Genomic DNA, 17,215 nt, shown 5'->3' with positions numbered 1-17,215 from the left:
CATTGCGGGGAGGATCGTGCTGAATTTGGGGGCGCTTCCTTTCAACTAAAAGAAGAGTAAGAGAGACTTACTGGTGGCCCAACATGTGGAGTGATATGGAAACCTTGGTTAGGGATTGTACAGCTTGTGCTGTAAGCGATAAAAGCAAATCCATACGAACGACTCCAGTACAACCTGTGAACATTCCTGTTACCGTGTGGACTAAATTGGCTATTGATATAGCTGGCCCATATGAATCTTTGGAGTCTCAGAAGATCTATCTTATGGTGTTGGTGGATTATACATCCAAATGGGTGGAATGTGGTATAGTAGAGGAGTCAGTGTCGGCTGTCAAAGTTGTGAAGTTCTTGGATGAAATATTTAGTAGAGAAGGATACCCGCAACAAATTGTGTCAGATAATGGAGCCCAGTTCATGTCGTCAGAGATTCAAGGATTTTTAAAAGACAGATCTATTAAACACAGCACTACCGCATTGTACCATCAAATGGGTAATGGGCTTGTAGAAAGAATGAATCGTTTCATTAAAGGGATTATACAGTTAGCTTGTGTAAATGGGTTACCATGGAAGGAAACACTTAAGGAAGCTCTCACTACCTATAAAGTCACGCCACATTCAATAACCGAAGAGGTACCATTTACGTTGATGAGAGGAAGACTTTTCACCAATAGGTTGAGACCTGCTTGGATGATGTGTAATGAGAGTAAAAAAATCAACATGGATGACCTTGTGGACAAAGTGAAAAAGAAACAAGAGAAGTATAAAAGTTATTATGACAAGCAAAAGAATGTTCAAGAGAGTAAAATAAAAGTAGGTGATATGGTGAGAGTGAGGGAACCTAAACGTGTGATGAAAGGGGAGTCTAAGTTTCGCGCTCCTCAGAGAGTAATGGAGTGCTCAAGGAAGTCTGTGATACTAGAAGATGGCAAGAAGTGGTCATGTGATGATGTTGTTTTGGCAAAGGAGAAGGAAGTGATGAGATATGGAGGAGATGGATTGGTGGAAGTTGAAAATTTCAAGAATGGTTGTGATGAACTCAGAGCATTGGTCAACGAAAGATCACAAGGAAGGAATGTACAAGAAAGTTCAATTGATGGAAGAAATGACAGTGTTCAGTCAGGATCTAAATGTAGGAAAAGAGTATGGAATTACAAGCAAGACTATGTGTATTATTGAAGAGTTCAACACAGTTACATGTTCCAGGACTGGCTGTACATTCCAAGACACATGGAAGAAAATGTATCCTTTATTGGTTGTTAAAATACAGTGTTATGTCATTTCATAGATTAAGTGTTTTTAGTTAAATTTAAAAAAATGTTCTTTGATATACAAATTGTATTTTATTGTTAGGGTGGGGAGATGTGAGAATGTTATGGTTACTATGGTTACATCTTCGTGTATGATTCCAGAATGTTGATGGGATCATACACGAAGATGTGGCTTTGTTGAGGAGGTCCACTCGGGGGCTCCTCCTAATAAATACTAAATCGAAAGAAATATACATCAATCTACTTGTGATGATATGATATTATACACTACAATAGCTCTCAACCATTTCTGTTGCAAAGGCGGGTGAAATCACCCGATTTTGTTTCTGGCGGGTGAGACGCCCATTGAAATGAATGGGCGTGCAGGAGGCTTGGCGGGTGAGTCAGCCCTTTACAAGGCGGGTGACACCCGCCAAAAGCGTGTGAGTTGAGAGCTATGCCTGGAGCACAGTGGGGTGATCCCCACTGCCTTATCCGCGGCGTGATCGCCGCCCTGAGTAACCGTCGGGTGATCCCAACACGTGTATGGGGCTGCCTGGTGATCCGGAGAAGCCCCCGCAACATTGCATATGTTTGTCTATTTCGGTTAGTTTTATTTTCTGTAGTCTTTTTACCATTGTATATTTTCAGAGAAGTTATGATGTCCAGTGAATTTAAATCTCTGGGCGATTTAAAAACTGTGAATGGAATGTGAAAGAAAAAGAACGCATACATCTGAAATTCTTTTTTAAAGGTGTAATGTTTGACTCGGGACTTGTAAAAACATAAAAGACCAAACAAAGACTTCTGGAAAGCGGGTAAGCGAGGTGTCGTTTTGAAAATGCCGCTTCCGCCAGCTGAAGCTGCTGCGTCACGGCCAGGAATGCAGGAATAGGAGTGTCATCCCAGAATGGATCAGCGAACCTCTTCTGCGCCTGCGTGAAAGGAAGAGCTGCAAAGCCAACTGTGGCTAGAAAGATACTGTGTGCCAGTGTATGAGAGGAGAGCCCATTGAGGCAAGCAAGGCTCACGCGCACAGTCACGCGCCCAGCGAAAAGTTCGCGTCCGCGCGCGTAGAACGCCGCCGCAGGGATTGCTCCTACTGGATAGCGGGTGGCGTGCACGCGCGCTCCAGCTGGCCTATGAGCCAGGCATTGTCAAAGGCCGACTGTGTGTCAGAGCGAATATGGGGGGCAGGGAGATGCCTCTTTAGAGGGTTAGGGGTTCACTACCTGCCCTGTCAGCATGAGCTCCTCCGTCGCCAGTCCCAGCTCTGCGCCACCGGGGCCCTTGACCTGCCGTTTCGCGCACTACTTCGTCATTTGTGGAACCGACGCCGACTGTGGGTTGGAGCCCGACGAGCTGTCTGGTAAGCGGCGGATAGAATTGGTGGAGGAGAGCACGAAATTGGGGTTGCGTGACTGGCGGGGGACGGGTTTAGGCCTGGCGGGTACGAGATGAAGTTGTGAGAAGGTTTTTGCATCAGGAAAGGCGGTTTGTTGACGAAATGGAGATGATGTGTGGGACAATTCACACAGTGACCGGACATTTATGAGATGAGGAGCCTATGTGTTTAAGGTTAACGCGGTTGGGACGCCGAGAGGAGTTTGAGGCTTATCGGACAGGAGATGGGTGCTCTATCGTGTATCTGACGTACAGGTGCATAGGCTGTAACTAGATATATTATGGAATAATTATCAATTCTGGTAAACAGTTGGGGATATGTATGGGGAAATCAATAAATGATGCGCAGGCATAATGTGTGTGTGTCTTTGTGTGATGGAGGTATGTGTATCGAGGTCGACCCGTGAATGGGATACGCTCTCTATCATATGCTTAGAATGTTAAATAGTGTAGATGTTTACTGTGACGATTGGGTTTGCTGATGCTCTTGGTATATAATAAATGCAATAATATAACGATTAGTTGTCCAACTGGGTATGTATTTAGGTAAGTTTGGGTTTTTCACAGTTATTAGTAACGTGATTTGGGTGACTAGTGTAACGTACTTTTGGTGCGATTAGATGTATCGTCAATGAAAATGTCCGCACATGCACGCACTGTAGGACCAAGTGTGCCGTGTTGTAGAGAGGTAGAATGTTTCTTTAATCTGGTGTAGAATTAGTGGAAATGGGAATATATAGATAGTGTTGGGCTCTCTGCGCGCGCGTTTGTATTCATGTAGGGACCCGATTGTGAAGGGTGCGGATTGAATGGGGCGAGTCAAGGCAATGTGCGTGTATTGCAAGGATAGGCGAGTGTGGAGATCCCAGTGTGAATTGGTTAAGCAAAGGGTCAGATATATTGAGATCCTATGAACGGCTGCTACTTTATTGTAGCGACAGGATGTTGGTTGCCTGGTTTGCTAGCCTTTCAGAAGGGTGGAACGAGTGTGAGGGGAAGGCGACGTTTTTTTGGTACTGGTTGTTTACTATGGCGGGCAGAACGCAAAAATAATGCAATACTTACGTTCTCACCCTAAAATGGATCTGCATTCCTTCAAGTTTAAGTGCATCTATCACTGTAGCTTTGCGATGCTTCGTTGTGTTGCAGTGTACTAACCACACCATCGAGATTCGTTGCCCGTGCACACCACTTTTATTGTTAATCTTGCTGCTGCTACCTACCTCTCTCCCTATATCTTTAAATTTAAGACCGAACAGCTGTTCTTGCACACTGCACTGTATCCTAATTGATTTCTTGTGTCCTGCTGATACACATTACCTACTTAATTGCGATTAACCCAAGAAGAGCTGGCTGAGCATAAGCACATTGATTTGTAAACGATGAAGGTCCTTTCGTTCTGAAGGCCGACATTTGTATGTTATGGAGGCATTCTGACCCTTAATGTCGCATTTGTTTCCCCATTTTTGTTTGTAATGGAAATTAAAAGCTCTAGATGCCCTTCTCGAAATGTTATTTCCCATAGGCTTATTTTACAGAATACATTGCTAATAGGTAGCACTTTTTTGCTTTAAAATCCGTTCTATATTTTCCGAGAGCCCTTTTTCATTGTACAACATGCTGGATGAATTGCTGCATAAATCAATACACGTCGATGAAGGAGACGCACTGAGTACACTCGTTCGTCCCTGAGCTCAAGGCATACAAAACATAAACAAGCAAATAGTAGTGTGCGTGTTTTACTTGACGCCCACCTTTTGCTTTCTAAGACCTGTGTGGGAAATGGTTAATTGGGATGGAAAGCTAGTTGCGTTCGTCCCGTTCGGACTCGTGCATTTGATATGGTTATCTTGACTTTATATTTGTGAACTAGGCAGATTGTTGTCTTTATAAAGATTTGCTTTCGTTAATTATTACATAAAATATTCAGTGAAAGTCAGAATTTCAAGTTCGTAATTTAGACTGCCAAAGACTCATCTAGTTAGTGACGTGGAGCCAGGGCTGCTTAGCATTTGGGTAACTAGACAAGCATGACATAGGTCTGATCATTACCTGGTTTTGCCATTCTATTTAGAGGACCAGAATGCTGCCAATGTGTATGTGGGTAGGTTAACTAGATTGCTTCATGTCACCAATTTTTCCATTCCAAGATTTCCCCTCAGAAATCGTATGTCTGAGGTGTTCAAACTTTTGGCTGCTCGAAGTATGTCTAAATTTAGCAGGGATATTTATCTTCACTCTGTTCTAATTAGCTGTCGAGAAATGGGTACATTTTATGATCCTCACACCCTCCTGATAGTTGAGGCATGTGTCCACTAGGATCGTTCACAGGGAAAATACATTTTTTTCATTTGCGGTTTGCGAAGACAACATCCACCAGAGTGCATTCTTTTGTTAAATGAAGCCCTGTATGGGAAAATGTGTCATATGACACAGCATCGGAGTTGCTCAACTTATTCTTCTCTGTCCAACCAACCGCCATATGATCTGTAATTGACCATATGTTGATGACTCTACAACTATGAATGCTGATATGCAATACTTTATTGTTAATCTTTCTTTGTTGTTCTCCATAGTTTATCCTTTCGTTTTGGTGCACTGCCTTGTGTGTCCGACATTTCTAATGTTTAAGGAATTTTGCCTTTGAAACAACCTCGCTTTGATCATTTCTTTTTTAGTTGTAGCTCAAATGGCTATCGCCTTTACGCCCCCTCAACTCCCCCAGCAATACTCTTCAAAGTCGTGCAGGCATGGGTAATCCTGGCATATACCTATTTATTTTGTTAGCTTTACCCTTTTGAGGAAATGCCAGATTTTTCAGTCGGTTTTTTTTCATTCACCGTTCATCAATGTTAAGTTCATAAAGTTGGTATAAGGGTTAGGTGGGTGCCTGCCAGGGTAACCATTTACTTCCTACTTGTGGAGCCTCTCACCCCTGTTGGCCTGACCTTTCACTGGAGTTTCACTCATGCATGGACTGCGAGCCGTTACTCTTGACCACCTCCATGAATCCGACCTTTCTTACTTCCTCCCTGCCAGTTCTCTCCCATCCCCCATTTCACCCGATGGTTCAAGTACTACAAAAGCCAGAACGGCCTATAATCGACACGCTCCAGAGTGGGGGGCCACTCCTGTTCTATTGCTTTGAGAGGAATTCAGGTAACAGCAAGCAGAGTTTATTCAGAAAACCCCACACAGCCCCTGATGTCCATTCTGGGACAGCCCCAGACCTTATGCCTTGTGTCTGTCCTGGAATAATAGTAGTAGTTGTTGCCGTCATCCCCCTTCCTCTTCTTCGCCTTCTTTTCTACTCACCTTTGCACTCGGATTAGTAAGTGCCAGTATACATCCCTTTTAGCCAATAGTTGAACCAGTATCCTTACTCCATGGAGTAAATCGGCTACAATTTTAAATAATACAATGGTCCTCTACACTGTATGGCAAGGCAAACTATCATCCATGAGCGCTGTTGTGATGTTTAATTCCAATCCTTATGCTTCATTGTGAGTGTCTCAGTTGTTCCCTGTTCATAGTTTACTGTTATTCATTCTGCATTGTTAATTTCTGCCTATCCTAGAATGCGGTGTCTCTGGAATTGTTATGGTTTGTGAAAGAACGTTTGCGGCAGTTGAGAGGGAGATATCTTGAAGGAGTGGCTGCAGTCTTTTCTTGGTGGTGCTTATACAATAAACAATTGGGCAGCAGTAGGAAAGCTCTTCGGGGATGCAAGCAGTTTTTTATTTCTAGGAATCTATTTCTGCAACGCCTTGTTGGTGAATATGGCATGTAGACTTCATAACTCAGATATTTGCTGGCACACTCTTCAAAATCCGATCAGCCTAAAATAGTCTAATATTTGGCTTATACTGCTTTAGTTTTGCACCCCCTTTATTTTTCCTTAAACGCAGGAGGTTTCTATCCTGATTTTTCAACAAGAGATGATCCTCACGAAATCCAATTTAGACAACCAGAACATAAGGAATAAATCCTATGCACTATTGGAATAATTTGTCTATTACATACTATTTGGACTACAACGAATCAAACCATTACTTAAGTCATAATATTCTGAGCGCGAGTCGCCCTTTCTGAATTTTTTGAATCCTTAGATCTATTATTGGTTGTCAAGCATGAGCTTGCCTCTACACGTTTTTGAAAGTTGTCTGTCTTTAATCGGGTTTGTAAGGCTACCTGATTAGTGTTACAGTACACTTTGTTTCCTGGAGACTGGCTGGTTCATACAGTTGGACTTGTGTTGGTCATTGTATTGTACATAATGCTTTTTGATGCTGCTTAACAGGGCAAAGATATTTCTGTGTGGAGAAAAATTAGGATTGAAGGCTGATCTTCATCAAAGGTTATAGTTTTAAATAGCAACTTGCAAACCATGCTATTTTCAGAATCTTTAATATTACTCTCTAAAGATGAGATTCTGTCTTTGCATACAATAAAGTTCTGATGAGCTTGCTCAAGTAGAATTTTTAAATTTTTTAAAAACATTTTGTTTTAAAGTTTGTTATATTTAGAAATAACTCCTAGCACATCAGTACCATTTTTTATTTATTTTTATTTATTTTTTTCACTATCAAAAATTGTCGTTCAATTACAATGTAAAAGAGCCCATTATTGTAAAGCTGGTGCTCAGTGAAGCGGAGATCGTGTTGTGTTTGGGTTTCAACTTCTGTAATTGGTCTTCAATGAAAACAAATGGGAGCTGCTCGGGATATCAAAGAGTTAACAATAAACCAAGTTTGACCAAAGGAGCTCTTGCAACACTAAGTGTATATTTATACCTGTATATTATAATTGGAGTTGGGTGGCAGTTGCACTGCAACCAAGACCAATAACGCCTGTAGTAATTTAGATGGGTTCACCTTGCTGTCTTAAAACACCCCTTGGTACCAGAGGTTTTTGAGTAATGAGTACATTTTTGAGTTCATTGTTCAATATAATGTTGAAGTATTAAACTTTGCTCTCGGATGCCCCATGTATCGATGGCCATTCTCTTTTGGTTAAACCCGCTGTTAAAGGGTTATTGGGCGGCCAAATGTTGACTTTAATATTTGGAAAAACAATTACATAAACTTGATAGACTTTAAAATGCCAGAAACTTCTCCCTTTTAATTTGGCTTCAGTTATAACTTTTGCTCCTTCCCACCAGTTCCCAATACAATAAATAACTTGTTGATTTATTAACGTCTATGACTTGCGTTGCATGCAACATACAAAGGCAGTAATTCGATCAATTAAGCAATTCTGGAACAACAGCGGGCTATGGACCCTTGCAGTAGGATCGTTCTAATTACTTCAGGTAAATATTAGGAGCTCATGTTTTTTTTTTTTTCGAGAATTAGAAAAATGCCTTTTCTCAAGATTTTATCAACGAATATTAACTGGGCAATTTCTAAAAGTAGTCTAATGAAGGAAATACAGAGGAAAGCCATTTTAGAAGATATGTACAAGAAATACAGAATTTGTTTTTTAAATTTTTTTGTTTAAATGTCTTTTTTATTCGTTTGTAAACAGACCTTTAAAAATTACACAATACAAACATACAGCCAATCCCTTTCTCTGCTTATTGCTAAACCCACCTGTCCCCCGAGACTGTAAATGTCAGTTTCATTTACTTGCTGATCAGTCCAAACTCAACCGTTTTTCGATCTCAGCTAACAAACGTTAGCGGGATTAACAATTTCACCTCCGTTCCGTTGAACATGTTCTGCCACCATTCATCTGCACAGAGAGACGGGTGTTTTAGGCTCCATGGTCCAAGACAAAGTGTTCTTTCGGATCGAAGATTGCTCCAGAAAAATACCAGATGCTTGAGAGTTTCGTTTTCACAAAACCTACAGATTGGATTTAAGTTTGCATTGCTTGCCCATGCCTGAAGACGCTCTTATTAATAAAAGCGTTCAATCGAAACAACATTAACAGTCTTCTTGCATTCGGGTCTGGAAACAATTCGATGTATTGTGTGATTTTGAAGCCCTGTGCTTCAGCTGACACGTCGACCATCATCTTTGATGCCCCTCTCTGTAAACTAGTCTGCTCCCAATCGGCCCGCCAGATTTTTAACTTAGCTGCATTGGGATTTTCGTGTAGGGTTTCCAATTTGATGTCAAATAGACTTTCACATCTGTTCCACATTGACACAATGTTGTTCTTGTTAGATGAGGCACTGTAAAAGATTTCAAATTGTGGGATTTGCTCACAAGATCTTGTTTTCCCAAACAAAGACAGCAAATTCTGGTGTGTATTGATATTAGCGATAGCTCGTATCTTATACAGGCCGTTGCCGTACCTTTAGGTAAACCCAGTAAATGCTGAATCTTTACAAAATCATTGGCACCATATTTACTACTATACCCATCATGGGCACTTGCAAGAACCATTCTGTGCTTCCGCCTAGCCTTTCTATGACTAAGGAAACCCAATTCCTCTGGAAGACTAAAGATGTGGTGGATCCAGATTTTAGTCGTTGCCACCAGGTGATGGCGCAGTCTCAAACATTTGGTGTGTGAATTCTGAGTTGAGAAGGCCTCTCAGAAATTACATTTTTGGTGAATTAATCGAGGCCGAATTGGATTGCAGCCGTGGGATTTTCCATAGGAACGGTTCTATCTAGATCATTGCTCGAGGTCGCTATTGATTGCTTTGTTTCACTTTTTTTAGGAAACAAGTTTGTGAATGTAATGTCTGTAATTTTGTTAGATTTTCTAAATGTGATGAGTGTTGTTCAGGCCTAGATTTAGTAGGCCATAAGGCACTAATAAAAAAAAAAATATAGTTCTTTATACAACAGTTTCTTGTGTTTTTCTTGGCCCACAGTAACACTGTCGCATACAACGCTATTTAGCCTTGTAATTGTATTTTCTCTCAGAATTCCTGGTTTTCCTTTCTTCCAAGATTTGTTCTTTCTTGTCAACACAGTTTTAATGTTCCTTATGATTTCTTGTATTCACACACTTGTGATTACCTAGTATACTATCCTGCCAGGGCTTCCTCTTGATATATAATTTGATTCGATGTCTCCCCATGTATTTACATTCACATACTGTTAAGGGTCTTGATTGCAATTTACTTCCCCCTTTTACAATCAGTCTGACCGCTTTCTCTCTTTCTTCTGTTTATTATCATTCTCATCTGGTGCAGTCGCCGAATTGCCCCGGTTTCCCCACTATCCTTGCGTTGACTCGCTGGCTCTTGCCATTCTCAGGCTTGTTTGTGGTTAACCAGCGAAGGTATACTGCCTACTTTCCCTTTGTTCTTCCATCTCCCATGGCTTCTCTTCAGCATGCCCGCTTTGCTTCAGACTCTGGTATTCAAGGTGTTGCTTTCTGCGGATGGGGAATGCCCAGGAGTCTTTCACTGGCTTCTGGCGTTTCTACAGCGCTTCCTGTTCTTGCAGTTTCTCCCTTCTTGCTGCATGGTGAGCTGCCTGGCTCCACCACTCGGGTTTGTGCCTTTCAAGATCTCCAGCCTTGCAGAGAGCTGAAACGTTCTCTCGTCAACAGCAGCTTCTACCTATTTGCTTCTGTTCTTTACATTTCCCGGGCACAGGTGTTTGTGGGAAACCACTACAGCGCTTGCTGGGCTTAGGGCTTCTTCCTTCTTCCACTCGGCACTGCTCTTTCCCTCTTCCTCGTCCCCGTATTCAGGTGATTCTCGGAAACAAAGTCGATTTGTTGATGGGTGGTTTAATAATCTAAAATCTAAATTCAACAATTCTAAATTGTAAATCGGTTCTGGATGATGAAAAAAAACGAACTGGAGAAGGTGGTTTTGTAATTTCCACAATGGTGATCAAAGTTGGAAATTTGGTCTCTGTGATCTGGGGAAAGGTTTTCGAAATTCTTCCTAGGGATAGGTGTAGCCGTGTGATAACAGGCCATGGGCGTATTAGGGGATTATCTTCAAGGGCAAATGGGGGGTGGGCGCGGTACCATGCCTTATCCAAAGAAGCCATGACATTTCCCTTGAGGTTGTTTCTTATTTATAAAGTGCACTATGGGCCCGTAGGCATGAAGGCGCTAACAAAAACTACAAGACATACAACGGACAGGGTCTCCTATACTATCCAAAACAAGTCCTTTCTAAGGTGGTCGAAATAAACCAAACCTATTGGCTGTATAATTGCTATATAGTGCTGCCCCGAAAGGCCTGCTTATGAAAAGAGAAAGGTTTTAAGTTCTTTCTTAAAGATGGCCAGGAGTTTGTTTGCGCAAGTAATCTGGAAGTAGGTTCCACAGAATGGGAGCTTTGAAGGAAAATGCCCCATTCTCGGCTTTTGAGGTTTTTGGTCTAAGTTGCTCCAGAAGATTATGATCACCAGATCTTAGCTCTCTGGTGTTTACTTTGTTATTGATGTAGCCTGAATATATGGAGGCCTCATTAGCATTCTACATCTAAACGTTATTACCAATGTTCTGAATTTGATTCTAGCCTCCACTGGAAGCCAGTGAAGTCCCCACCTGGTTTCCGAAACATGCTCGCGCCTAGAAAGCCCCACTACAATTCTCACAGCCCAATTCTGAACCTGTTCTAGTTTCTGTAGAGTCAACTTACTGATGCCTAATAGAAGGCTGCAACAATATTCTAGTTTGGCCCCTAGTATCACTCTGGCTATAGTTTCAGCGTTTTTCTGAGATATAAGAGGTCTCAGATGTGATGGCAGTTTAACATAATAAACTGATGAAGACACGACCGAGGACACGTGTGCTTTCATGTTGAGAAACTGGTCAAGGGTACCACCCAATATTTTTGTTTTGGGTAGTGGTTATATGATATCATCGCCGCCCCCCGTCCTCCCAGCGTGAAGGAGCTGTAGGCATGATTTAAGACCTTAAGTGAATGTGGGGAACCCACAATCATTATCTCAGTCTTAGCCCTATTCAGAGCCAAATAATTATTCAGCATCCAGTTTTCAATTAAGCTGAAGATTCTGTTCAGTTCCAGCTCATCTAGTTCATGGGAACCAGTTAGATGCACCACGCATTGGGTGTCATTGGCGTAATTAAAAAAAAAATTACACCCTCCTGCTCCAACATGTAGAAAAATGGTGCCATGAAAAGCTTGTATATACATGGTGAGGTGATAGCCCCCTGTGGAACTCCAAAGAGAACTGGGATTGAGTCAGCTTCTGCAATATCTGAACAAACACTACTGTGTCTGCGTTATAAAAAGGAAGCGATCCAAGCAGCAGCCTGGTTGGAGAAGTTAGCCACTTCCTTGAGCCTGTTAATCAATATGGAGTGTTCGATTAAATCGAAGGCTGCAGGTTGTTCAGAGATATGATCAAAGAGAGGCCGTTCTTGTCCATGTGTGTTAATAGCGTGGATTTTAACTCCAGAAGAGATCTCCGTTCCAACAGTTTTCTAAAACCTGATTGATGAGAGTGCAGGATTGGATGTTGATTCAAATGTTCAGCAATCTGATGGTAAGCCACTCTATCAAGAATTTTCAACAGAAATGGAGTATTTGAAATGGGGCGGAAATTTAAAGGATTATCTCTTGACAATCCTGGTTTCTTGATGATAGGGGTAACTTTAGTTTGTTTTAGTTCCGAGGGCACTTTCCCTTCCTTAAGTGAGGCGTTAACAAGGATACAAATTGCTTTGACTAGGGACGGAGCACACAATTTAATAATCGTGGAAGCACAAGCATCACCTCTACAATGTGAAGGTTTCATCTGCCCTATTTTTTCAAGTTCAATTTCGCTTATTGGATGGAAGTTGAATATGGGGATATCTGGATTCTTTATGAAGACATTCGATGACGTAGTATCCGAAGAGGCCAACATTTGCTTCTTTTGTTCAAGCATAGTTGCTCTGATGTTATTCAACTTACTTTCCAAGCCGTTTTGGATTAGTTGACACCAGTCCTTATTGTTTGTTTGAGCTAAGCCCAGAGGAGCAGGCGTGATTTCCTGTTCCTTTTTGAAATTCAAATTTCTTTAGTATCCGAAACAGCATTACTGATGCGAGTGTTGTGATAATTTCTCTTAGCCAGAAATATAGCATTTTTATAATCCAGGGCAGCTTTCTTATGAGGTTAGTGAAGCTGGGTTAGGGTCACGTTTCCAAGCATAATAGGATTTCAAAGAAACTGATTGAGGTTTCCCAGTTCCTCTGAAAACCAGGTATTTTTATTGGTATTGTCTTTACGTATCTTTTTCAGTTTTGGTGCTAATTTATCTGAAATACTAACCAGATTGGTAGTTCGCGCAGTGACCATATCTTGAATTGTCAGAGCTTTTTCAGGTGCAAAATCAAGTATATTGCCAATCAGAGGTTCGATGTTGGCAATAATCAATTGCTTTGTACTATGGGAAAATCTTTCCTGCAGTATGTGGTTCTTTTTGGTTACAAAAGATGCCAGAATGGTAAAATTAACAAATGATCCGACCAAGGGCAAGTCTTAGAGCTAACCTCGCTACAGGAGGTATTAACTACACAAACCAATCTAGTGTATGACCCAATACGTGAGTTGGAGACCACATGCAAAGGGAGAAGCCCAGACTGCTTACAGAACTTTGCAATTCTGTGGTCCCATAATCCTGCACGGAACCCAACCAATGGTTGAAATCTCACAAAATTCTAAATCTTGAAGTGATTTTAATCTGTGGTATAAGGTAATTGTTAATTGCTTCAAATAGATCCATTTTTGAGGAAGGAGGACGATAAATTTAAAACAAAATTGGTGGTAGTTTCTGCATTCATATAAGCCCCGCTGTTTCCCAGACAGTTAGTCTATCCCCCTTCCCTGTTAGTAACACACTGAGTGCTTTTTTGAAGTCTTGACCATATTTGACTCCATGTCTCCGGCTCCAGGGGGCGTCCCAGGTCCCTCTCCCAGTGCAACATATATCTATCTTTCGTCTCGGCTCGTTTTTTCCAAGAGTCTGTAGAGGGCGGATATCTTGCCCCTTGTGGGGGGAGGGGGGATGTCAGTGTAAGTTCCATATGCATTAAGGCTCTGGACCCGCGTTCTTTAACGCTGCGTTGCGAAATCCAGTGGCGAATCTGTGCATAGTGGAACCTCTCCTCCTCAGGGATGTTGAATCTCGCTTTGCAGTTTTCGAATGAAAGCGGTTGGCCCTCCTCCAGAAAGTCAGAAATTCTATGTAGGTGCCCTACTTTCACCTGATGAAGCTGCGATTACAAAGGCCACGGGAGAAACCCGGGTTATCCCAGATTGGGGTCAATGGGCCCAGTGAGCTTTTGGTTCCACATTTCCCAGCTGCAACTCTCCACTGTGTTGCGTGTTGCTGATAGCGGATTCAGGGTGGTTGATGATCTCCAGGATTGGATATGTGGTGGGTCGGGCAGGGGTGTCTTGCACCATGCTTCTTCCATTTGCAGCCAACATGGGCGATTTGCGGTGCATGGCCAAGAGAAAGCAAGTGCGAGCTGGGCCGCACGCCGGTATCTGGAGATGTCCGGGACACCAAGTACTCCCAGCTGTCGACTCCGAGTCATGATTTTCTTTGAAATACGAGGCCTCTTTTCCTCCCCCCTCCCCCCTCCCCCTCAGACGAATTTCATGACTTCTCGCTGTAAAGAAATAAGGTCTTTTTCCGGGACATGGGTTGGTAATGCATGGCAATGGTATAACACTGTTGGGAGTTCATTTTCACCACCGCCGCCCGACCCAACCAGGAAATCTCCTGTTTGTTCCACCGTTTCAGGTCTGTTCGGAGTGCTTTGAATAGTTGCGGGAAATTATGTTTGTAGATCAGAGCGCTGTCTTTGGGAATTTGAACCCCCCAGGTATTCGAGTGTGACGTTTGCCCATGGGATCGGCAGGTCGGGGCACAGAGTATCCGTTGCTTTGGAAGGTTGATCTGCAAAGCTGAGGACTTCTCGTAGTTCACTCTGAACCCGGAGATTGCCCCAAAAGCCTCAAGCTCTGCAAGCAGGGGTTGCAGTGATGTATCTGGGTGGGTGATGGTTAGAAGAACATCATCCGCTTAGAGTGCCAATTAGTGCTCTATCCCACCCACGGTGATTAAGGTGGATCCTCTCGGCAAATGGTTCCATAGGTAAGGCGAACACCAAGGGTGACAACGGGCAACCTTGGCGGGTCCCTCTGGGGATGGGCATTGAGTTCCTCCTGTTGTCTCGGAGTTGTGTGGACGGGGACACATAGTTTTCCATTATCCAGGATATGAAATTATGGCCCAGCCCCATGCTGGTCAGGGTGCTCTGGATGTAGTCCCAGTTTACAAGATCAAACGCTTTATGTGCGTCGGGATGTTATTAGCATCGGTGTCTTCATCCTATTCGCAGATTCAACAATATTTAGTGTGCGGTTGATATTATCGTGCGTCCCTCTACCCGGGATAAAGCCTGTTTGATCGTTGTGTATCAACTCTGGAAGAAATCTGCCTGCTAGTACCTTGGAGTAGATTTTTCCCTCGGTATTCATTCGTGCTATGGGCCTATATGAGGCCGCTTGTTTGGGGTCCTTTCCCGGTTTCAGGAGTAGAATGGTAGTTGACTCAGCCATGGAATTTGTTACCTTTTTGGTGGATAGGAAGGATTTGAATAGTAGTGTTAGTTGTGGAGCTAAGATGTGTACGAATATTTTGTAGAATTTAGCTGTCGGCCCATCCGGGCCTGGGGCAGTGTTTTTTAGAGACTTTGTGGCCTCGAGGATTTCCTCTGCGGAGATCGGGGCTTCGAAGGGGGGGGTGCAGGGTGGCTGTGACCTCTGGGGTGTGAAATGATGCTAGATAATGTCGCTGACGATCTCTATCTTCTGAAGAAGAAAGTGGCCCCATAATGAGAGAATTGTGGTGGTCTGCCGGGGTTTCAATTATGTCAGAAGTGGTGAATTTGCTTTTCCCATCTGGCCCTTTGAGGCGTATAATATTGTTTCTACTGTCTTTTGTAGTTTGTATGCTAATAACCGGTTTGATAATAAAAACTTTTTGTGTGCGCCGGGGCCTTTGCGGTGCGGTCAGCCCAATGCATTTCCAGCGCCCTTCTAGCTTTTTTTTTAGCTCCCTGTCCCGCCTTTCTAGAGAATCGGGTCTTTAATTCTTTTTCTAAAGCTGAGACTTTGGATTCTAGAGCTTGTGTGTACATTTTGGAGATTCTGGCCGGCTCAGCGGCTGCGCTAATAAATACCCCTCTTATTGCGGGCTTCATGGCATCCCACAGTAGTCCTATTGTGATTTCGGGGTTCTGATTTTCTTTGAAGTAATTGCTTAAGGCATCTTCGGCTTCTCCCCTAATCGCTTGATCTAATAGAAGGCTATCATTGAGCTTCCAGAATCTGGAAGGAGGGTTGGGGCCCCCCAGAATTGACAGATCCGCCGAGACTGGTGCGTGATCAGATACCATGCGCTTGTGTATTTCAATGTTGCTGAAGCAGGGGAATAGAGTGCTGGTGGCTAGTAAATGATCAATGCGGGAGTGCCCTCCATGCGCGTTTGAGTAGTGTGTATAATCGCGGGATTCTGGGTTTGCTACCCTCCATATATCTACTGTGCCTTATTCTCTTAGCAGCCTAGTTAAAGGCCAGACCGCGGGGTGATATCAAGGTTGGATGGGGGCAGCGATTTGTCCCTTATGGGATCTGGGATAGTGTTAAAGTCCCCCCACCCCGACTAGGAGGAATCCTGTGGTGCAGGTTAGCAGTGGCTGGAGTAGCTCAAGAATTAATTTATCCTGATTTGTGTTTGGGGCGTATAACTCCGCGATTGTAATTGGTTTCTCCGCAATGTGCCCACGTATGAGGAGATATCTGCCTGCGGGATCCTTTTTGACTGTGGGGCTGGACAGGGGGAACTTGTTGCTCAATAGGATCGCCACACCCCTTTTTTTTTCTCGCCAGTCGAGGCGAAGAATTTCTGTTTGAAGCGGTTAAATTTGATTCGATGCTCATCGGCTGGCAGGAGGTGGGTCTCCAGGAGGATTACCACATCTGCTTTTAGCGCTGCCAGCCTATTCTCCACCGATTTGCGCTACCTTGGCGAGTTAAGGCCTCGGACGTTACAAGACAGAATGCGGACAAATCTAATGTTGTCCGGGCCTGTTGATTATTGGGGGGGGTGATCGATTTTGTGCCAATAGTGATGTGTAGCAGTAGGGGAGCCTTGGAGGGGGTTCCCATGTATGTGCAGTAGAGTGCTGTGGCTACCGATGTCTGCGCGTGAAACTATAACCATTAACTGGGGTCCCTTGGGATCTAAACTATTCCCAGGCCCTTTAACTCCCCCTGGCCCTCCCCTCCCATCCCCCCAACAAACTGTTGGAATGAGACCATAAAGCTCATTCGCGGGATTACTAGTCAGCCCCGTCGTTGGAAGTCACGTCCTGCGGAGATGGATAATATCTGCAGGGCTGCGACCCCCACAGGCTTAAGGATGGCACATGTGAATTTGAGATGGAATCGTGTACAGCTACGTATATGTGGGCACCCCTGAGGGTGCCAGCTCCCCTACCCACCGCCCTCCCATCGGGACGCGACGGGGGTTCTATCGTGGTGCCGGCTCATGCGCAGCACGAGGTCGCCCCATGGAGGTATGGCGCTAACCTTTGGTATACATTTTGGGCAAGC

General features: G+C 43.5%; 1 protein-coding gene across 6 annotated transcripts in view; it reads left to right on the top strand.

The window, feature by feature from the left end:
* Positions 1-2,231: 2,231 nt before the first annotated feature.
* The window catches only part of DENND5B (DENN domain containing 5B), a 1,683,961-nt gene continuing 1,668,977 nt past the window's right edge, over positions 2,232-17,215 (top strand). For 3 of the 6 annotated variants that reach the window (XM_069628552.1, XM_069628554.1, XM_069628553.1), the window contains exon 1: positions 2,233-2,615. In XM_069628552.1, coding sequence (XP_069484653.1) covers positions 2,492-2,615 — 124 coding nt within the window. In that variant the 5' untranslated portion in view covers positions 2,233-2,491. Of the gene's footprint in view, positions 2,616-17,215 lie in introns of all 6 variants that reach the window. The other 3 variants (XM_069628551.1, XM_069628550.1, XM_069628555.1) reach the window with 2 other exon arrangements.

The sequence above is a fragment of the Ambystoma mexicanum genome, chromosome 12 (genome assembly GCF_040938575.1).
Source record: "Ambystoma mexicanum isolate Mex_15411 chromosome 12, UKY_AmexF1_1, whole genome shotgun sequence".
Lineage (NCBI taxonomy): Eukaryota > Metazoa > Chordata > Amphibia > Caudata > Ambystomatidae > Ambystoma > Ambystoma mexicanum.
This window is presented reverse-complemented; position numbering and strand designations above follow the sequence as displayed.